The sequence below is a fragment of the Cricetulus griseus genome, chromosome 7, assembly GCF_003668045.3.
Source record: "Cricetulus griseus strain 17A/GY chromosome 7, alternate assembly CriGri-PICRH-1.0, whole genome shotgun sequence".
NCBI classification, from domain to species: domain Eukaryota; kingdom Metazoa; phylum Chordata; class Mammalia; order Rodentia; family Cricetidae; genus Cricetulus; species Cricetulus griseus.
The window spans coordinates 56,867,281-56,891,356 of NC_048600.1; the positions used below are offsets into that span (position 1 = coordinate 56,867,281).

The 24,076-nt window shown below is 35.3% G+C and overlaps 1 protein-coding gene across 1 annotated transcript in view; it reads right to left on the reverse strand.

Moving 5' to 3' along the window:
• Window positions 1–24,076, reverse strand: part of Gabra1 (gamma-aminobutyric acid type A receptor subunit alpha1) — a 48,786-nt gene that overhangs the window by 16,597 nt on the left and 8,113 nt on the right. Inside the window, exons 3-5 of the mRNA XM_035447931.1 lie at window positions 14,436–14,503; window positions 7,688–7,908; window positions 3,525–3,607 (exon numbers count right to left, since the gene is read on the reverse strand). Coding sequence (XP_035303822.1) covers window positions 3,525–3,607; window positions 7,688–7,908; window positions 14,436–14,503 — 372 coding nt within the window. The remainder of the gene's footprint in view (window positions 1–3,524; window positions 3,608–7,687; window positions 7,909–14,435; window positions 14,504–24,076) is intronic.

The window sequence follows — 24,076 nt, forward strand, 5'->3', positions numbered from 1 at the left end:
AATGGTATCATTTTATAACTTGAGTTGTCTCTGGAATGTTAATATAGCTATAGCAGGAAAAGTATACTATCTTTAGCGCCTTGTGCATATCTTTTTAGAAGTACCATGGTGGATGAACATATATAAGCCCTCTTCTATGTGCAGTGAAGGTTTACAACAATTACTACTTAGGGCTTCTCCTTGTAATTTCCCTAAGTGAAGAATGCACTCCGTTGATGCAAGCTGATGTTTTGTGGTAGAGAAGACAGAAGGAAAGTACAAGAATCGATAATTCTTAAATATATGGAAATCAAAGCTGGCAAATGTCTTCAACTGCTTAATCAAGTACTTTAGGAAATGATTTTAAAGGAATCATATTCCCTAGCAAGAAATGGTAAAAACAAAAGGCATTGGTTGAGGTTATGAAATAGACTAGTGTTAGTACTGCATGCAAACCTAGATTTAATGTCAAGAGAGAAACTGTAAAATAAAGTTACAGTGCCTGTTACAGGCCTTAATGCCCAGGTTTCCACATTTTCCTTTCATTCCTCATACTTTTTCCTCAGAACTTCAGAACTTCAAATTCTAAAAAGCAAAAAGGTGCCTAAAACCTGGGTAGTATAATCTTTCATCATTCAATAAATATTGAATAGAAAGATCACAAGCAAAACACCCAGGTGGGAAGCTATTTTATACACTTTTCTTTAATTTCATTCTTTTCATACAATACACCATTTGTTTTCTCCTCATGATCCATATCTTTCTTTGTAAATATTTCCCAAATCCTTCAAATGAAAATGTGTCTATATGAAAATATATTCTGCTCAACCTACTGTGAGAACAAAGGCAAAATAAAACACATTTCATTATACTGAGATGTAGGTAGATGATGCTTAGGATTTTAGGAAAAGCTTTGATCTGTGTGGCCACTAATTTCTTATTCGCCATACCGACAATTTGCCATCTCCCTGAAAGCAAATGCAAGTACTTGAGATGCCCTTCTGTGTTGAGGAACTTCATGTATAGAAGTTCCTTACCCTTTGTTAAGATGTGGAACTAAGCAGACATTAACCAACAATGACCTTCATACTTTTATATGAAGGTGTGTGGCCCCTTTTCTTTAACTGTCCATACTACTGAAGCAAATCTTATTGTAAAGGAAACTAATTCACTGACCAAATAAGAACACATTTGAAGCCTAATTGAACTTGGGAATAAAATACTTTTCTAGGGACATTACTGATAATAATACTGTGATGGTGATGATGGATCAGTACTGGCTCAGGAACAATATAGTGGGTGATCTTCTTCCTCCTAAGGATACATTGTAGACTAGGAGAACTTATAATGAATCATATGTTTGATGCACTATTTGATAATCAAGTAGCAAATAATAGCACCCCTTTTAGAAATGAAACTGCCACTCAGGAGAAAAACAGGAGGGTCCACCATGTAAAGAGTACAAGAAAGGGGTAGAAAAAGCCAGTCTTCTCCCAAAGTCCTGTTTATCTGGAAGGTTTGGAGGAGATTAATCTTGAGTCGTCAGGATAGAATGTGATCTATAAATAGAGAAGAATGTCTCCCCATCACTAGAGCTGCTAGGCTCATGAAAGCCCTTTGCTATTTTCTTTGCTTGCTATCATCCCACACTATCACTATTTTTCTTCTATGAATCATATTTTACCAAAATAGTTGCTCAGTCTGTCTGTCTAGTGGGAAAAGTAAGCTGGTTAGGTAAACCAGGATTGACTCAGTCCCTGTCTGAACCCCTCCCTGCAGGAAGCCAGGAATACATTATCCTCACTCCATGTATGCATTATAGTCAGAAATAGAAGAGGAGAGAGAAGCTCAGAAGGTCTACTTATACATCCTAAAGTTCCCTTTTCTCCCCAAAGGTACTCCTTGATTATTTCAAACATTATAGATCTGTAAAGTTGACACAATGGAGATGTGTCTATAATACAATAAAATGGAAACAAAAGGGTAAATACATTCAAGAATTCCATGGGTCATACTGACCTTGAAAAATTTAGAGATGATAATGACAATGATTTATTTTCTAGGTATCTCCTTAATATGCCTCTATCAAGAAAAAACACCTACACATTGTCTTTGGCCACTTATGAATATTTTCTTAAAATCTTGTCAGAATATTGTAAAGAAAATATGGCAATTCCCTTTTTATTGGGATGGAAATGTATCTATGAGATTCAAGATTCTTTCCCCTTTTCCAAAAATGCTGTTTTTCTACTAGATGGTTTAATCCTGGTTTCTATTTTCTTTAGAAAGAAAAGATGGGACTTGGAGAGACATCTCAGTAGTGAAGAGTGTGCACTGCTTTTCTCAGAAGCCTGAGTTTGGCTCCCTACATACAAGTTAGACAGTTCCTGACCAAGTGTAACTACAACTCCAGGAGATTTGATGTTCTCCCCTGGACTCCACAGGCGTGCACACATGCATGATGTACATTCAAATAGTCTCTTTGTTAGAGTTAATACTATTGCTGTGATGAAACACCATGAGCAAAGCAACCTGGGGAGGAAATGTTTTATTTCAGCTTACGTGTCCCTCAGTCCATCACTGAGGGAAGTCACACAGGACAGGAACCTGGAGGCAGGAGCTGAAGCAGAGGCCATGGAGGAGTGCTGGTTACTGCTTTCTACCCACAGCTTGCTCAGCCTGTTTTCTTTTTGCTTTTTTTTGGGGGGGGTGGTTAAAGCTGAAGATCAGAGAAGCAAAGCGGCCAGCCACTAGAGAGTTCTCACCTCTACCAACGCTCAGACAGAAGGGGGGAGCCACCTAACCTCAGACTGCTCCCAACTGCACTGCTCCTCAGACGTACTCAGCTCCTGTCTCTTCCTGCCTTATATTTCTCTCTAGTGCTAGGATTAAAGGCATGGGATCCTAAATACTGAGATCACTGTTGTGTGAGTTCTGTTTCTCCTTTAGATTCATGTAGCTCAGGGTGGCCTTGAACTCACAGAGATCCGTCTGCCTGTCTTACAAGTGTTGGGATTAAAACTGTGTGTCACCACAGTTAAGAGTTAACTGGCCTCTATGACTGTGGCTAGCTTTGCACTCTGATCTTCAGGCAAGCTTTATTTGTTAGATCACAACAAAATATCACCACAGCAGACATTGGCTCAGCCTGTTTTCTTATATAATCCAGAACAACCAGAGCAGGGATGGCACCAACATCCATCAATCACTAATTAAGAAAATGTCTTAAATCTGGATATTACAGAGGCATTTTTTTCAATTGATGTTCCTTCCTTTCAGATAAGTGTATCTTGGTGTAAGCTGACATAAAATTAGCCAGCACACATAGGCACACACACATACACAAAAATAAATATAAAGTCTTTTTTTAAGTAAAAATAAAACAACACATAAAGGCTACTGCTCGTAGGCAACTCTTATATTGCTGTCTGAATGTTCTTGATTTATTTGTGACTTTCCAACAGACCATAACTAATTGGAAACATCTTGCTTAAGTTCATAGATCCCATATAAGAATAATCATAATTTGAAGTAAATTTACTTACAGCTTCCAAATTTTAGCGGGCAGGCATGGGCATCCATAGGGAAGTCTTCCAAGTGCATTGGGCATTCAGCTCTCACCGTCAGCCTTGTTAATTAAGGAAACAGAATACAAACAAAAGCTCTATAGATTATACGCTTGCTGATAATTAGAGCAGGATATTATTAACTATAGCAAACACATTAACAAAGCAGATTAGATGGACATAAACTATACACCTATGCTATATTCCCAATAATCCACTTATCTAGAATGATTTATAAGCTACCGTGACTGCTTTCTGTAACTTTTTGTTTACATTGTGAAAATTGACAAGGTTGGATTTTGAAGAAGGGGAAAACATTACTGGTGTTTCTTATAACAAGAAACACTCCACTAATCCATCTGAATATGGGAATTGTTCCAAGAATTAAAATAGATATAATCAAATATATAATTGCATAAGCAAATGATGGATAGAGTAATTTGCCTGATTTGATTATTACACAATGTATACCAAATTTGAAATCATATTGTAAGTCCTAAATATGTGTAATTATTATTTGTCAATGAAAGATAGAAAACAACTTATAAAAGAACATGCATAATTGCCACTTGAACCTTGATTGAGAAGACATTGGCAGCAATACCAAAAATAGTTCTCCTATCCTAATCATTCTCTGAGCCCTTCCCTACACAGCACCAACAAATGGGAAAGAAATGGACCAAGTTAAGGAGAAAGTGTCCCTGGGCTTCATGAGACTGTGGTTCATGCAAGGTACAAACCCCTCCTTGATGATTTTCATGAAGTGTGACTGATTTTCCATCAGTTAGTTTTATTCATTGCTTACTTGAGTCAGGACTATACTGTATTTCCTATCAGTCTCATATGTTCTGGGGATGTGAACTCTATTCATATTTTGTTTGTTTTGATTTTGAGACAGACTTTCTCTGTGTAGTCCTGGCTGTCCTGGAAGTCACTTCACAGGCTGGCCTTGAACTCATACAGATCTGCATGCCTCTGTCTCCCAGGTGCAGGGTATAAAGGTGTGTGCCACCACTGCCCAGACATTCTAATCATGTTTAAAAAAATGCTAAAAATGAATTCATTGAAATATAATAATATATTTATATTACGTATATATAATATATTAGTAAATAGAAATGTGGGAAAATTGCATTTATTTTCTTCATAAAATTTAAAAACAAACATCTGTTTTGAGTGTATGCATGGATATGAATGTAAAGATCCCTTGGTATTTATAACCAAAGACAACTTCCAGGAGTCAGTTCTTTCCTTCCACCGTCTGTATCCTGGTGCTCACACCAAATGAACCACATAGCCAAAATCTTTTAAAGATTTTTAGCAAGTCCTGTGTTATCCTTTCTATTAAATAGTTCAAATAGGATGGCTTTATAGCCAGTAAAAACATTTAGGTCTTTTAATACTGATTAAGACATTACAGAAAACATGCTAATGTTTATATTACATTCAGCTATATAAAAAGTTGCTAACACAACAAGTGGTGAGTAATTTAGATAATGAAATGTGTCACTTGTCAATAAAGAATTTTACATCTCCCAGAAAACATTAATCCTAAACCATTTAGGATCTGCACATAATTACACATGAAAGGAATAAACATTTGGTTTATGTTGAAACACAAGTGGACTTTTAGGGGGAGGAGAGTTGCCTGTCTGTAACCAAAGCAAATTTTAATTTGTACTATTCTTGGGTCCTGCTTGGATGCTGCCATAGTCTAGCTATGCCTTCCAGTCCTCTATTTTCCTTTCCCTTGATATGTTTCCCCATATTCCTTAAGTCATATTGTATTTTGACTAGATGGGTTCAATTTCTACAACGTTTTTTAAACTATTATTTTCTGTCCTTTTCACCTGAATATTTGCTTTTGAAAACCTACATATTCTGGCAACATCTGCCAAAGACATACTGTCACTCTAATCCAATGCTAAATACAAAGTACAAAGTTGAGACTTTTTCTTGTTGTTCCTCTTCTTTTTCTTCCTGTTCTTCTCCTTTATCTTCTTTTTCTTCCTCTTCTTCTATAACAAAGATGTAATCTCCATAAAGATGGCATCATGAGGCATCCCCTGACAGCTGGCTTCTGGGTCCCAGAAGTGCACCCCAACATTGGATGCCCCTTTGAGATCATATGAAGAAATGTATCATATAAGATGCCCATTTTCCTCATCTTTGCCTGTATCTTCACCTTAAAAAAAGATCCTGAACTCAGGACTTGGCATGAAGTTCTATGTTGTCTTCTCAGTGGATCCTCATTATTCTTTCATCCATCCACTTTTCCTAGTGGAATGTGAATGTCTCTCTACATATTGCTTCCATGGTTTGGAGTGGAAAGAAGGCTTTTCTATTGTTCCATTTCTCAGACTCATATATAAAGTAAAGGTTGAGTTACAATTGTCCAGCAAGACTTCTCCAGGAATAAATAAAACAAAACAAACAAAAACACCAACTAGTGCCTTCATCTAGTTTTCTCCCTTTTTTAAAAAAACAAACAAAAAAACCCTCATTTTTTAATACTTTAACTTGAAACAGGTGCTTAGGTTGTGGTAGTTGTGAATTCTTTCCCTTTTGTTCCATACAAGGAGATCTCTCCAGTTCTGATAATAATATGATTAGCACAGTTGAAGCTGCAGCAGCTTACAAATATGCAGTGTAATTTAAAATGAGAGGGATATTAAGAAGTAGCACACACTAAGTCATAGCTCTCCCTGGATATAGAAACACTTGACAAGAATGGAAAATTCATAAAGGTAGGATGTCAAGAAGGATTCCACATGTGAAAGAAATTGCAAATGCATGTGTTCCATGTGTAAATCTACATATTTTAATGAAAATTGAAGGAAGCTCTCACTGACTTCTTCAGAAGGCTTCAGACAATTAGATATTTTTATTAGTTTTTCATTCTTCTACAGATGAGCTAGCCAGCCCTGCTAATGTGTGTTTGCATTTAGTTGCAAAAGCAGTAAAAGAAAACATGGGTTGGAAATTGTAGAGCTTGCTTGCTTTTCTCAGGTTCTTTATATGGAAAGCCAGAATTTTACATAAGAAGCAAAACTTTGTTCTCAATTATTTGTGAGTAGAGAAAGAATTTTGCATTTGCTAGATGAAATTAGGAATAGGCATTGTTAGATTACATATCTCAGTTTAATGAAATGGTTGGGCATAGGTACTGCGAGTTTAGGGACAGAAGACAGATTGCCAAATTTTAATGAAAGAAGTGACCAAATATAGGAAACACTGAGCATTCAAATAAATAGTCATACTGGGTAACCAGCTTTCATTTGAACAAAAGGGAATCTTTTTCATTAAAAAAATCAAAAAATATATCATTGACCATTGAATGTTTCGAAGTTAAAAGTATGTGAAAATGAGCTGGGCGTTGGTGGTGCACACCTTTAATCCCAGCACTCGGGAGGCAGAGGCAGGCGGATCTCTGTGAGTTCCAGACCAGCCTGGTCTACAAGAGCTAGTTTCAGGACAGCCTCCAAAGCGACAAAGAAACCCTGTCTCAAAAAACCAAAAAAAAAAAAAGTATGTAAAAATGTCTTTTCATAAAAATTATTTATTATTTTTGTTTTTATGTTTCATGCCTTCTTTATTCTATGTCTAAGACATTGTATACTTATGACATGCTTTTCAGTGATTTCAGTCATTTTTATATCATACACACATACAGATACAGTCTTCAGACTAAGCCAAATTAACCGACTCTAGCTAAGAACACTATTTGAGAAATCGTGAATTTTTAAAAGAACTTTGTATAATCATGCTTTTCATTTTGTCTTCCTTTTCTGTAGAAATATTTTTGAATATCTACCATTAGATAGATTTTAGAAATTTGACTAGACCTTATCAGAATGCAAGGAAATATTCATATCAGGGATTAAAAGGTTCTCTTGTTGAATTAAAACAGTTTGGAACTACAGCCTCTGCAGCTAATATAGACTAGACTTCATTCACGTTTTATTTAACATTGCATGATTTCATGATATTTCACAGCATTATGATTGCTTAGCAGAATAAACTTAATGCTTAAAAGACTGAAAACCCAAAGACCAATCATGGCCTGTCACCCTGATGATTTACTTCTTGTAGCAGAACAAGAAGTCCCGACAGTTTCCTTCAGGAATCGAGGTTGTCCTTACCTCATGGTGTACAACAATGTGCCATCTTCTGTGATGCGCAGGAGTTTGTTAGGCATGGTCATATTGTGGGCCACAGACTTCTTTCCATTGTGGAAAAACGTATCTGGAGTCCAGATTTTACTGGCCATGAGGTTGTTTAACCGAAGAACTGTCATGGGCCCTTTGAATTTTAATCTTTCATCCTTCCAGCTTTGACGGAAAAACACATCTATTGTATATTCCTGGTAATTTTGGAAAAGAGAAGAGTTCACAGTGTTTTACATTGCCATACAAATAAGATTTTGAAGGTCATTGTGGCTTAGGTGACATTCTCAGAAGCAAACGTATGGTGGCACTTACATTTTAGTGTTAGAGGAATCACTGATGGCTTTTGTAATAATTTTAACACATATATATTTGTGCATGTGCCTACACACACACACACACAAACACACACACGCACTCACAAATATGCAAAACTTATGGTAAAATTGTTCTCAATTTTCTCCTTAATACATGAAAGTAAAACAGAGATCTGTTTGTCAACAGCAGTAATATAAAAAATAAATAACAGATTAAAAATAAACTCATAAGCAGGATATCTGTAAAGGAGAATATTTAAATTAAAAAAATATCAGCAGTAATAACAAAACATAGTATTTTACAGGCCCCTGGGTATTTCCTCATAATCAAACTCAAGCCAATCATGGTGTTGATGTAGATGCAAAAATCATTTGGCTAAGGAAATGACTTTTTGTTTATTGTTTATTCGATAATAATGCATGAAGCTTTCCAGTTTTCCCACATAGTGAACAAGACTATAAAAATGTGGAAAAAGCTAATCAATTTCCACTGTTAATTTTGACTTTTTTTTCCAAAGAGAGGAAAGACAGAAGAACGCAAAGTGTGGAGGTGTATATGTTAGTGATCGAATGTGTGTGTATATCACATGAGAGATGTGTGAACCTCATCATCATTCACAGCCAGGGAATCTATTTATTTGAATAAGCAGAGCATCCCTTATGGCATTACCCAGAGACGAACATCTGCTCATCTAAAAACAAGCAATGTGACTTACCAGCTCCTGAAATTGAAAAGGATAGTGTTCATCTTCCTTGCAGTACTTGCTACATTGGCACTAAATTTAGAACTCAATGGTTTGAAATAAAGATTACCACATTCTCCATTAATCTTAGCATACTCAAAACCAGAAAAGGGGGAGGCACTAACTGGAAAACATTATGCCACGTTTCCCTAATCCTGTGAAGCCTGATGCCTCTGAAAGCAGCTGCTTTTAAATTCTATACATGCCTTCCTTAGGACATACAAAAGAAATAATCTCTATCTTAAGGTATTTTGTACATGGTTTTAACTACCTGTCTCCTTCTTAGGTTTTAAACGATAGGAAGTGAAGTCTGAATGAATGTTTACCCTCTGGCAGAAGTTTGATGTTGCTCAGCCATCACTGGTCCATGAAGTTACATCATTAGTGGATGCCTTATAATGTACCATGTGGCTAATTGGTGACTGATATATAAAGAAGGAAGTGAGCAAAATGATGCTATTCTGTTGATACAGGCCAGACAAGTCACAGTGTTTGTTGTTAGGCTTTTCTGTGTCTGATGGAAGTCATTGGATACATGATAGGGATTTATTCACAACAAATATTTGTTAAGCATCCATTAAACTCATAGGGAGAATTTATTAAGCCTTGAGTGTTATTAGAAGAACTCACAAAGGATAGGGATTCTGTATTAGATGATGAGGCAATATTAGACAAAACAGTGCTTATCACTCATTCTATATCTAGTCTTCTTGTGCACATGTCTCTTTGTCTGGATAACAGACAGGCTTCTGAGACAGAGATATGATATCTGATGCCCTTTCTATTCTTCCTTATCTTATCTAGCTACAGCCAACTGTTCTCCATACAACTGAAAGACTTTAGACTGCTTCATACTATACAGAATGTCTACAGGTAAATCAAGAACCCAAGCATGCTTAAACAAATCATGTTCCCAAGAGTCAAACCACTTGATTATCCATTTGCTATCTCTAAGGAAGACTTTGTTTGTTTGTTTGTTTGGTTAGTTTTTGGAAGCATAGTAAGTGTTAAATGTAAATTAAACTTAAAATAGATTGAGTTTAAAATTTCAGTGAGACAATGCCCAAAAGCAATGTCTCCAAAAATTGTGTCAAAATTGCCCATGTACTAACACTTATTTTTTATTATATTTCCAATCAGATTTATTTATAAGGTGCTAAAGATTAACACTGAAGCTCCCTTTCCCCAGTTTTGTTTGAGACAATTCTCACTCAAATGTAATATGCACACACGCCACACACACACACACACACACACACACACACACACACACACACACACACACGGGTAGAACACTGAGAGTAAATTTATTCCCTCCTTTTCTCTGATAGAGCAGAAATAAAACCTAAATAAAAGCAGTTGCCTCTGACCACCTTCCATCTAACCACAAATAGAAACACTCTTTGCCCCATGTGTTCATGAATCTTTTCAGAAGTTTGACTTGGTAGGAGTAGGCAATTTCCAGGATGACCTCATACAGCAAGATCTAGCCCCCATGACCACAATTTGTTTATCAAGTATGGCCATTTAGGTCAATAGGAGTTATGTTTCCCTTTTCATGAAGCTAAAACAAGGTTTAGAAAAGATCCATAGCATTAGTGACTATGGGGATAAAGTCAGACCTATTACTTGTCTTCCAATTTTATCAATACAATTTTTAAACTGGAATTCTTTATAGCGTGGGATCAAAAAATGGTGTGTGGGAAAGGTGACTTTGGAAAACTTACAGAATAGGAACTTGAAGAAGGTGAGAAAGCAGTCATAACCAAAAACAAAAATAGAATACAAAAGATGGGACCCAGTAGAAAAGACTGAATAAATGCAAAGATTTTTCTGAAGGATTTATTCATTTCAGAATTACAGCTCCCACCTCACAAGAGAAAATTCTTCTCAAGTTTCTCTGCTCTACAGAGTAGGCCCTAGGAGAATACGAGACTTATTTTCAAGATCTAGGACAAAACGTCATATTGAATAATAAATAAATGTCATATTGAAGTGGTCCGGTTCATGTCATCTATTGACATCTGTGTGTGCCTTGGCTTAATACATTTAAGCACCACAGAAAACAAGGCTATGTGATTCTACAGCCAGGATATTTCTGTCAGAGTCTAGTGCCCTGGGAATGTACTGTTTGATGGCCAATTAATGGTTTTTAAAATAAGCTTAAGTTGACCTCATTTTGTTTTTTATTCTAGATGAAGTTTGATGCCTTGGGAGTTAAGCAGTCTTCAGGGATGGACTGCTCAAGTTTCAAATGGTACCCTTAGCTCATGGGTCACTTTCCTTTCCTGAGAGTATGCAGATAAGAATATTATTGAGCTGAAAGGTTTGAAATGAGGAATAGATAGAATAACATTTAAAATGTACTAGAATCTTGAAAACATAAAGTGAAGACAAGTTCAAATATGGTCATTATTAATTAGGTATTTTGTTAGTTCCTGCTTAAAAATGGACAAAGCTTTTCTTGTTTTTAAAAAGCAATCTTATCATTCTGTCTTTGAACTTTGACCTCCTCTAAATAAAACTTGCTTTAATACTTAATCTCTCATAATGCAATTTAAATAATCTTCCATAGCAAAAGATATGGTATAAGTTCCAGGACCCACTTTAAAAATCATTGTGAAGCCTAATTTGTTCATTTCATAAAACAACTTGAATTCTGTTTCAGAAACTATAGGCAATGAGAAAGATCAGCTCTGTTCACCCTCTGTTTTTCTTTTCCAATTTTTTAAATCTGAAATTTGTATGTGGAATACAATTTTGACTGCTATAGGGATACTGACAAGTAAAAATAATCCTATTGTGTACCTTTATTCTTAGCCAAAAGCACAACCTTCTTGGTCCTTTGAATTTCTGTTAAGCTAAGTAATGACTAAAAAACCTAGTCAAGGCTGTCAACATCCACCAGGAATGGAGGAGGACCTCATGAAGCCCAAGCCCTAGCTTAGAAGCTATTGGCAACCAGTGACTGCTGGGAGGAATGGAAAATCAGTTTTCATTTGGAATTTGATCCCTGTTTGGCTGCCTATCCTCTAGTGGATGGCCCTACAACCATAAATATTGGCAGTACAAATAGTACTCAGTGGATTCAAAATACTCTCTTGGTGGCTGTGCTAGTAGTTAAAGGGGAGAGACTAGGACAGCGGCAGATTTGATAAAAGCTCATTGTATATATGCATGAAATTCTTAAAAGAATGAATACAAATATAGTTTAAAATAAAAAATAATTAAAGCTTACTAAATACTGTAAGGGAAAATATTTTTTATTCACATTTGGCTTCCTTTGGGCACTGTCCTTTAACACCATGAGGCACTCTGCAAGATGGAAGAGACAAAGGCAGAATTATTGTATAAAAGTAAATATAAAAAATGTATTCTAATCCCATGTCCTTTACTCCACTATCTTTCTTATCAAAATATTCAGAACTCAAGGAGGAGAGTTTAGTTTACATTGGCCCACAAAAATTATTTTTTTAAAAAGGAACTGGGCTTCTAGCTCTGCCATGAAGCAACTAGTATTTTCTTACTCCCTTTAAACTATCAATGCACTCACACTGTGACATCTCTAAGACATATTTGTCTTTGCAACTTTTGACATCACTTTGAGAAAATCAGACATTAATTTGCAATAAAACTTCACCAAAGCAATACTATGCAAGCAGTCAAAAACAGTGTTGATTTTTTCTTTTATTATAGAAACAATCTTATTTTACAGATCAGTCCCCCATTCCCTTGTCCTCCTATCCTCCTATGCCCACCACGATCCTTCCAACCCACCCACCCACTCCAGAAGGATGGTGAGGCCTTCCACAGGGGAATCATCAAAGTCTGTCACATCATTTGGGGGATAGCTTAGGCCCTCTTTCATGTATCTGGGCAGTGTTGAATTTTATGTCAAAGAATATGATTGAAACACAAATAGGAAGAGTATTTAGTATTGTGTCAATGATAAATGGTAAGCTTTTCTTTCTCTATTTGGTCCCCTTTGGAAATATAGGGTTTAGATGAATGTAGCAATGAGAAATGTCCTTGAAAGGAGACACACACACACACACACACACACACACACACACACACACACACAGAGAGAGAGAGAGAGAGAGAGAGAGAGAGAGAGAGAGAGAGAGAATGATTTAAATCATGTGTAATTTTACACAAATGGGTTTCTATAGTAACACAGACATCTTAGAAATTTTGAACCTTTGGTTTTTAACTTTTTGATCTGAATACTTAATATTATGTTTCATATGAATGTGATTTTATATTGTCTTTCAATGGCAGACTGTGGGTGGTGGAGAGACTTTAACTCAGCCATATTTACTCCTAGACCCAGACTTGAGAACACACAGGCTGTATCATTTTATAATAATCAGTACTTGCACAATGACAATATGCACGTAGTTAATCCTGTGAACTAGTGAGAGGGAATGCCAAGATTAAGTATGTATCATATGGAAACCAATAAGAACAGTTTGAAAATTCTTTTAAACCAGGAAAAAAACAGTAACTTTATTTGAGTTCTCACTGAGTTACTAAGAAATTTGCATTAAGTACTAATAAAGAACATCAAAAACTAATAATATATATTTGAAATAGTCATAGTATTATGTTTTCATGGCCTCTTAATAATGGCTTGGTTATATCGATAAAACTCTTGAATTTTCAAAGATGTTTCTCAGAAAAAGGAAGGACGGACACACACACAGTTCCAATTTTGGAAATAATTTGATGCACATTTTGCAACAAAGAATATTCTCTGTCCTGTTTTTCCCCCTCTCAAGTATTCTTTTCTTCTAATTAAGGTCAAGTATTCTCTCATCTTCTATACTCATTTTCCATATATAGCCCAAAAGGATTCAGACATGGTAGTACAAATGGTTACTTTCTTTGGAATAACACTGCTGATCTGAAAGCTTGACATCCCTGAATCACCATGGTCTCACAATTGAAGTGAGGTATCATGAGTCCTATGGACAGAAGCTAATTAGAGCAATCATTTAAGGGATGAAAAGGGGAACATTGTAGTGGTTGGCTGACAAACACAGAAACAGTGTGTGTGTGTGTGTGTGTGTGTGCATGTGTTATGTTATAAAATATATATTATCAGTATATACACATGTATTTGTTATAATGCACACAAAGGCACAAATTATAACCAACTAAGGCTTTTCAAGTAGTTCCTTAAATAGTCTATACTTTTCTTTTAAGACATAAAATTTAAAAGTTCTAGAAATGACAATACTAGAAATGTCAGGTTAGTTTCACTCATGATACAACAATGCATCTTCCTAGATGAGAATGGAAGTACAACACCAGTAATCTTGCTAACATGAAAGAGGAATTCACCAAAAGACAAAGAACTACAGGCAACTAAAGAAGGCTGAGAGGTAGAGAATTAGTCTTCCCTAGGAATGAGTCCCCTAATAGGTTATCTCCAAGTGGTCAGCCCTGAAATTACACAAGCACAAGGAACACTAAATGTGATGAGCACTGTATGTTAGGCATTTATAACAACAAAAGAAAAGGAGACCATGATTTCACATACAGACATGAAGGGACAGGCTACTTAAAAGGGAGCTAAGGGAAGGGGAAATGGTGCAATTATATTTTAATTTTGAAAACCTTAACAAATCCCCCCAAAATCAAATACATAGTGTCACTTACCATGTCATGGTCCGAAACAGGTCCAAAACTGGTGACAAAGATGTCAGTCTTCACTTCAGTTACACGCTCTGATGAAGCAAGAAATTGTGCCAGTGAGTGTTTATCAACAGCCCCAAATAGAGCTCACTATCACATACCCACATGCAAATGGGAAATTTACTGACTTTGATTAGCCATTGCTAAAAGTTGTCCACTGTGTAGTTCTGATAATTGACTGCTCACACATGAAATTTCACAGTTAATATTTTCAATAGAAAAAAGATCCTAAATATGCCACCTTGGGAAGCTCAATTTCAGGAGATCTCAACTGCTTCTTAATGAATTTTTGAAGAGCAGACGCACTTGTCTAAGTGATACTGAACCACTTCACATTAAAATAAGAAATATGTTAGCATAGCAATACATCTGAAGTTAAAATATTTTCACGTAGTTAGACAGACCTTTAAAGTACATTGTCTACCCTTGGGAAGTAGGAAGGAGAGCTTAGTAGGCTTTATGGACTCTTTAAAGTATCAGTGTATGGTTTACAAATGATTGCTTTCTGTTACTAAATCATAACTGAATTATCCAAATTACTCCCTGGGAAAAACATGACAACTGATGGAGGCATTTTTAGTTTTGATGATGAGAACAACATATTGTGGCATGGAAAAAGTTAATTTAGTAGGTTGTGTTCACATTGAGTGTAATTTTATTATAGTGGCCTCTGATGGCCTATAAATAAACCAATAAACTATATTTATTGCAGTTTGTGACAACTCAACACAGATCTTTTCGAAGAAATAGTTGTTAACCAAGAAACAGGAAAATATTGCTGGCTGAAAAGAAACAATTTGTTGAGGAGTGAGAATGTGAAAGAGGGCTATATAATTTTCAGATGCTTTCTGAAAAATGACAGTCCAGTCTTGTAACTGTTCATATCATATGTACTTCCATTTCTATCTCAACATAGGACATTGAAAATACCACCCTATTTCTGCAACACTAAAATGTTTTGAGTATCAAGAGCTAGCCTGTCTCCTCCAGCTATTCACTTGTGGATAGTCAGAATGTGAGAATAAATTCATTGCCAAGAGGTTAGTCTCAATCAACAACAAGAAGAGGAGGAAATATTGTTTGAGACAACCATTTCACTTTTTCTTGTCTGGGTGAAATATTTCCTTGATATTAAAGCAACCCAATAAAATTCTTCATCTGGGACTTATCTCTGGTTTACCCTTTAAGCCGTTTTAATTTTTTCATAGCGTGTAACAAAAAACAAACAAAAAAATAAAACAAGCATAAAGTTGTGTTTAGGTCTCACATCTAACCTCAGCCTTACCGGGCTGTAGCTGAAGAGGTGAAGGTACTCAGCAATGCTACCCATTCTCCTCTTAAATTCTTGGCTCTGCATCTTCTATCATCCACCCTCATATGTACCTCTGTCAAAGACTTTTTCACCCATATATTTTTAACTATATTTGTTTTTCTGATTTAAAATACCTCATTATTTTATATGATAACAAAAATTATATCATGGGTTTCACTACAATATTTTCATGTGTGTGTGTTCTGCTCATCCTAAGATTCCTTCAGTTAGTCACATTTTATTATAAAGTTGTGACCATTTTCAATTAACAATAACAAAGGGAAATTCAATAACACATATTTACAAAAGCTAGAGCTTATTATATTATATGGTGTCTTTTTTAATTCTTCTGTATCAAACCTAGATTTTATTTGATACAATGAAATAGACATATCGTACCATGAAAAGGTACAAAGAAAGATACATATTAGAGCCTTAGGAAAATTTACACTCTAAATTATTTCCTACCAAGTATGCCTCTTATTGAAATTATTTTTTATTACTTATAATTCAATTTAGTGCTGTTAAGCCCTACTTAACTGTGAAATAGGAAGAATTTCTAATTAGATTTGTTTTCTAATAATTCTTTATCATATGATCTGATATTCCTATTGTATATTTGGTTTTTATTAACTGAGTTGACTTCATATTATTTCCAAGGTTCAAGTTTTATTGTATGGTGACTATTAAACATATGATCTATAGTCAATATCTTATGTAACCTAGTAGCATGCAGTGTCAAAGTTATGTCTGTTTTGGAATTTTACTTTTCATTCTTGAGATGCATGTTGGTTTAGGGACTGGTGAATAATCTGTCTGCACTTTGGTATCCATCTGCCAACCTGGGACATTTTCTTAAAAATATATGCCACTGTTGTCTGTTTCTTGTATATGAAGAAAACTAAGTTTCAATTATGGAAATTCCACAAGGTAGCTAGTTTGAGGAAACCAGACTAGAATATTCTTTAACATCAATCAATTTGTATCATCATTTATGATGAAGTGGCCTGAAGAAGTTAGATGAAAATTTACAGAATATAGGTACCATTTTCTCTCTGTTGATTTAAGATTCATGGTTAATAGATGACCAGCTACACAATCAACAATTTTGAAGGTCTAAAATCTATTTAGTTAGTTAGTTATTAATTTTATTTAAATACCAACCCCAATTGCCCCTCCTTTCCCTTTTCCTGCCTCCCTCACCCACCCCCAATCTACTCCTCAGAGGGTTTAGGGCCTCCCTTGGGGAGTCAACAAAGTCTGTCATACCAAATTGAGGCAGACCAAGCCCTTACCTCTTGTATAGAGGTTGACCAAGCTGACCAGAGCTAGTGGAAGCTAAAGGACTCTGGACTGATACCTGGGGAACCTGCATGGGACCTAACTAGGCTCTCTGAATGTAAGTGACTGTTATATGGCTTGATCTGCTTGGGGGGTGTGAGCTGGCAGTGGGACCAGGAATTATCCTGGGTGAATGAACTGGCTTTTTTAAACAAAATCCCTATGATGGAATACCTTGCTCAGCCTAAAATCTTTAAGACCATTTGTGCCAAATGAGTAAAACATGAAACATGGTTTAGTTTAGGTCATTTATTGCCACGCATAATTGTACCTGTGCCATGTGAAGCTTAGATAAAATGGAAAGCAATTTACATGAATGACTATAACTACATTATAAAATGTTTTACTTTTAAAAACTTATACCTACATTTAAAAATTTTATCATCTTTTATCCATGCTAGGCCTGCGTGAGACTTATTCATCATATCAGTTCGTAACCTTCAGATACTTCACTTTATTATTTAACAGTCACTTGCCTCTGAGATTTGCTAGCACTCACTTTCGCTATATTCCAAAACAAGAAATCTGACCTCAAGTCCCTGTATCAAGAGTCTGAAATGACTTCCTGGCTATATTTTTTAATCATAGTTAACCTCTCAGAGTTTCTGTTAGTCTCTGACATTTTCTTTTATCCTCTAAATGGAGAAGAGGGAAAGGTGGACAGAGAGATAGATAGAGAGGAGATGAATAAAGAGAGTAGAAGAGAAGGGGAAGGGAGGGGAAGGGAAGGGAAGGGAAGGGAAGGGAAGGGAAGGGAAGGAAGGGAAGGGAAGGGAAGGGAAGGGAAGGGAAGGGAAGGGAAGGGAAGGGAAGGGAAGGGAAGGGAGAGAATTTGCAAACCTGAAGCATGCCTATGAGGAAATGCAGAAATGAGTAACTACTATATGGAAGGATGAGTGATATCATAAGAGAGGGAAGAAGCACTAAGTGAAACAGCCTGCCACTCAGTTCTTGAGTATCATGGAGCAATTACAACAGGGAAATGAATACTTTCTCTGCTTTTTACCTCTAAGTGACTATAAGACACTACATTTCAAGTAATATAGTCAGCCTTATTGACCTGTGTGTTTGCCAACGATCTTTGGGGATCCTCTCAGAATCACACAACATCGCCATGCTGAGTGTGAGGCCAATACAGACGATGATATTTTGTGCTACAATCTACTGTTAACAAGTTTAGAAATCTCAAAAAGATATGAAGATACCAAATGCCAACCTTTAAATAGTCACTTCATTCAATTCATCGGCTTTCCTTACACCATATTTCTTTCCGCCCAGCATGAATTCAGAGTAAAGGGCCAGGTCTTTGACCAAAACAGACCTGTCACAGATAGTGAAAATGCCCTAAGAACTGTCAGTCACACTTCTTCATAATCTCAAGCACAGAGTCTCAGGAGAAAGCATGTCTGCAAATGAATCTCAGCAAAACTCAGTGGCATGGTTAGTTACCTATAAGTAGTGACTTGACATTAAGGCATCTTTAGGCTCAGGACCAAGCGTAAATGGAAAAATCCTTATCTCTCAGTGCTCTGATTGAGATCTTGAAACATGGCTAAGGAACTTTATTTTGCTCATGTGATTGGAAAATATATTCCTCCCAGGTCCTTCTCCTTAAAGAGACTCCCAAGTAACATCTATCTGCCATCTACCTATCATCTATCTATCTATCTATCTATCTATCTATCTATCTATCTATCTATCCATCTATCTATCTATCATTTATCTATCCTCTTTCTACCAGTTATCTATCATCTACCTATCATCTATCTATCATTTATCTATCATCTGTATATCTAACATTTATCTATCATCTATCTATATCTATCAATTTATCTATCATACATCTACCTATCAATTATTTATCATCTATTATCTGTTATTTATCTATCATGTATTATCTATCTAAATTAAGAAAAATTAATATTAAATCATATTCAGTAATCCCAGAATTTACTGATTTAATAACACACTAACATTTTATTACATTTTTCTAGAGATCACATGACAAAAAGCCAAGACACTTTATGTCTCAATATCTTATTCTTGAGAGCTATCATCAGGAATCAGGACACTTAAAAGAAACTTAAGTAAACATATGTATTTTTGGAGGAATTTTTTATTATTATTTTTATTTTATTAGTTCAAATTAGGAACAAGCTTGCTCCAGATGTCAATCCCTTCTCCCTCTCCTGCCCCTCTCCCCCAACATCCCACCTGCCCCTAGCCATGCCCCCTCCACTCCCCAGGCAGGGTAAGGCCCTCAAAAGAGGCTCCCCAAAGTCTACCACATCATCCTGGGCCAGGCCTAGGCCATTCCCCATAAGTAAACATATGTATTACCTAGCAAAAATCAAATATACCCAAGTCCCTCATTTAATGAGGGAATTGGCTGAAAAATATTAATCAGTTAAAATAACTTGAATGGAAGAACTGTTCAAATATCTAAATATTCAAATAATTTCCCCAAAGGTGTTTGCTTCACATTAGACTTGCAACAGTCAATGTAATTGAAACTCAATGGATCCTTTAAGTGTAAAAGTCTTCATATATTCATGACTCAAGGAAAAATATGTGATTGCTTCATATAAAATGGGATCACAATGATGAATTTTACTACAGTTTTGGAGAACATAATAATAAAACAAAGTAATAAATTCATATTTTAAAATCAGTCTTTAAACAAATTCATCTTTCCATGCTGTGTTTAAACATACATGAAAAGTGCATTATCTTCTAACAATCAGACAACAAATCTCTTTGACTTAAGAGTTTCCTACAATATTGAGACCATATGGAAAGTATTGAAATACTAGAGGCTCTGAAGTGATATTTCAAACGTATTATTAGTGCCAGATATATAAAAGAGAAAAGCAATAAAGTAAAGTAAGTATACCATGCATCGGACTGAGAGTTTAAGTGCTCATATTTTAACTCTGATTCTCTCTTAGTAAAAGCTATGTGATTTTAGGTACCTTGCTTGCATCTTTCTACATATATTTTTCATGTTATGAATAATGAAATAATAAATGAATCATTGTTGAAATGATTTTTAAATAAGATTGTATCACCAAAGAAGCATTTGCTATGTGTGTGACTTTAGTTTATTTCTTATTTTCAATGTGCTAGCTAGACACAATTCCTTCTAACAGTAATAAAGTTGTGAGCAAAAATGACTAATGTTTCTGTTCTGTAGCACATCTCTTGGCTTTATAAATGAAAATATATTTAATCAAGAATAGATAGATAGATATATAGATAGATAGATAGATAGATAGATAGATAGATAAATACTAGATAGAAAGGTAGGAGGATAGATTATATAGGGGACAGAAGAGAAAGATTGGCATGTCTAGAGCCTACTAATTCTGATGATTACAGGATGAGATTACACTTTGAAGTAAGTGGGCCTGCAATGAAGGCCCCTGTGGATGGCAGAGAGCTGCTGACCTTTCTGTAATGCCACAGAAAGCCTTTGGGTACAGAAGTAACATTATGTTATTTGAACCTTCAGAAAATAACTGATACTGTGTGAATAGGGGAGTATAAGAGGGACTATAATAAAAAGAAAAGGGAGATGGGAGAGTTGTAGGCATTTTTTAGCAATACCGATCAGAACAGCTTGTTTAATGGGACATTAGCCACATGTTCCATGAAAATGCTGTCAATTGAACAATTCAGAAAAATTCACTGGGAAAGTTTTCATGCATTCTTAATTTATGAAATCCTATATTGAGAACAAATGGACTAACATTAGTCAGCTTCATAAAATAAATTCAAAACTCTTAGTTTAAAATGGTCCTGTTTAAGAACTGGAAATACCCTGGGTTACCACAAAAACACCATCATGTTAGACTGGGTCTTGTCCTAGCTCCAGATCAACCTGCCTGAAGCAATACTTATCTCCCAATCTTGATATCCTCCTAATACCATCTACCATCGGAGGCAGGGGTGGGGGAATGGGGGAGGGGGGAATGGAAGCTCTTCCCTGATTAACTTGTAAATCATCCTAATGTGTTTGTGTTTACCTAATAAAACAGAATATAAGGTAAAGAGATATGCTTTAAGATTTCTAAAAGGCCCCTGACGACTTAGTGGGTTCTGGTTCAGAGACTTCAAATGATACAAGCATCTATGTAGGGGAAAATGATTAATTTTAGTATGGAACATGAGGGACATCTTATTTCCATGGAAAATTTTCTTCCTTAGTAGTGGTGTCTTCTGGGAGAGTGTTCACTTAAAGGGGAGTGGATGCATGATAGTCTTGGGAAAATGAGGTTCTTTTTATATGTACACATTCATATAAAGCTTTGAGTCATGATACCCCATGTGGTACTGAAGATATATAATAACAGCATACTGATATTGGGTAATATTCCACCACATAACAACCAGCACTCTATTAATTAATTAATATTAACTATTAATATTCTCTGTAATTCTTAATTCTGAGGTTCTTGTCTGTAAAATTATATAAATTTTCATTTAGAGAACTCACATTCTACCATAAAATGAAATAATCAAAAGAAAACATTTTAGAGAACTCTCATGGGACTGGAATAAAGATGGGCAATGGAAAGGATAGAAAGAGATTAATTATAGTGTACAAGAAATTACCCATTCCCATTTCCAGTACTGGCCATTATAACCTAAGCATCATCTCAGAGTTTTCCTCTTATCTGAGGAAATTCTTGGCATTGATTATGTAGATGATTGACATACAACAGGAAAGAATAGAATAGAATAGAATATTTATAAATATGCTAGAACATTCCTTAGTGTATCATGGTGATTCATTACATAAGTTGGATTCATGAGCCAACTGGAGATTTCAGCCAGTAAAGATTCAGAGGGGTTTTCTGTTTTTTGAACCATGTCTTTTGGGTTCTTGGTAGCTGGCTTTCTCAAAAACAACTATGTCATAGACTGTCTAGATTTATTATTTCTGTGAAAGTGTGTTGCATTTGCAAATATCTGAACATCTGTTCCACAACTCAATAAAACTATAATAAATTTAAAGTGAGGATTTCTAAGTGTAGAAATTTTAAATACTATATTCAAGATCATTTTCTTGTCAAATAAATAAAACATCAATGAGAAAGGATTAAATAAGCAGAGCCTTTTGTTTGTATTTTGTGATTTTTTTTCAGTACATATACTTTTTATCTAACACTATTATATTGTGAAAGAAATATAAGCTGTTTGAAAATCCTCCAAACATAAATACAAAACCAGTATTTTAACATTAAACATGAGTATAATCTTTTCTCTGATCTCAATATACTTGGGATGCAAATAATTATAAAAGGTTTTTGAATACCTGCTATCTTACAAGTTAGCCACTTAATTTTTTTTAATCTATAAAATAGCCATTCTGATGCCATGGAGCTTCAAATAGAATTCTACTTCTTCACTGTCAAATCTATTTTAGGCACTTACCTACCACCAAAAATGAAAAATCTGTGACAGAACTGAAACTTGAATAACAATCTGCTTTAGGAGCTCTTTCACAACTCATGCCCATCACCTAAATGAACAGAAGTTCATTGACCTGCATAGACTTTGGGTCTGGTTAACTTGGGGTGTAGATGTTTAATTTTTTGCAAGTCTTTTTATTAAATAATAAACTTCATGAATTAATTTTAATTCAAAATAAAATTAAATTTTAAAAGAATTAAACCATAGTGTTTCTTGATTTCTAGTGACTTAAACTTTTAACTATTGAATAAAATATAAAACTTAAATTTGCTTTCCTTTAACTTTCCACTTTTCTCATATTTGAAAGAAAAACACCAAGTAAATTCCCTAAGAAATCAGTATCATTTTTTTTAATGACAAAGAACTTCAGGCCAATTGGCTCTTTCAAGCTGAGTTCTCTTATAATAGTTTGGTTAACAGTTAACTCAAAAGGTTTTATGAGGGTTTGACCCCTACTCAAGATTGGGGAAATTATTTTGTTTTAGTCTCTTTATTTATTTTTACAGGGTCTCTTGTAGCAGAGCTGGCCTGAAATTATTTTGAAACAGATGATGACTTTGAACTCCTGATTTTCCTGCCTCTCTATCAAGAGCTTTGATTACAGGCTGGGATTAGGAAAATTCTAATGATAAAGACAAAAGGTACTGTTTTAGTTAAGATTTCTACTTAAACCAAGTAGAGATAAACACCAAGACTAAACAAAGCTTGCGGAAAAGGGTTTATTTCAGGATACATTTTACACCATACTTTATCACTGAGAGGAGAGGTCAAAGCCAGAACTACCTTCAGGCAAACCTAGAGGAAGGAGCTGATGCAAATTCATTGAGGAGTGCTTCTTACTGGCTTGCTTTCTCCTATGCTGATTTGCCTACTTTCTTACAACTAGAAGGACTAGCTGCTCAGGCTGGTACCACCTAAGGGATCTGGGCCCTTCCACATCAATCATCAATTAAGGAAATGCACCATTGGCAGGCCACAAGCCAATCTAGGGGGACATTTTTTTTCAGTTGAGGTTCCTCCTTCCAAATGACTCTATATTGTATCAAGTTGACATAAAAGTAGCCAGTACATGTACCTAGGGACTAAGATTATTTCTTAAACATGTTACTTCTAAAATACCTTGAGTATCTAAGTGTGCCAATGTCTCAAAGAGTTGCTTAAATACTTATTAACCTATTTATTTTTATTTAGCAAAAAAAGATCAAAACAAAAAATTTAAAACAACAATATTTAATACAAAGAAAAAGCATTCAACTAAATACTGTTAATTCATAGCAGGGATAGAATTTGTGGCTGTCTAAAGGGCTATGTATCTATAAACTTTACTTTCCAACTCACCCAGCTGGGCTTGTAACACTAGTAATATTCACTTGCATCTCTTTCTTTGGCTTTCTGTGTAGTTTAGTGATGAAATCTTTTGGGATCCATCCATCATTCCATGCATTATTTGTTGCAATTAAATTTAAAAATAAATTTA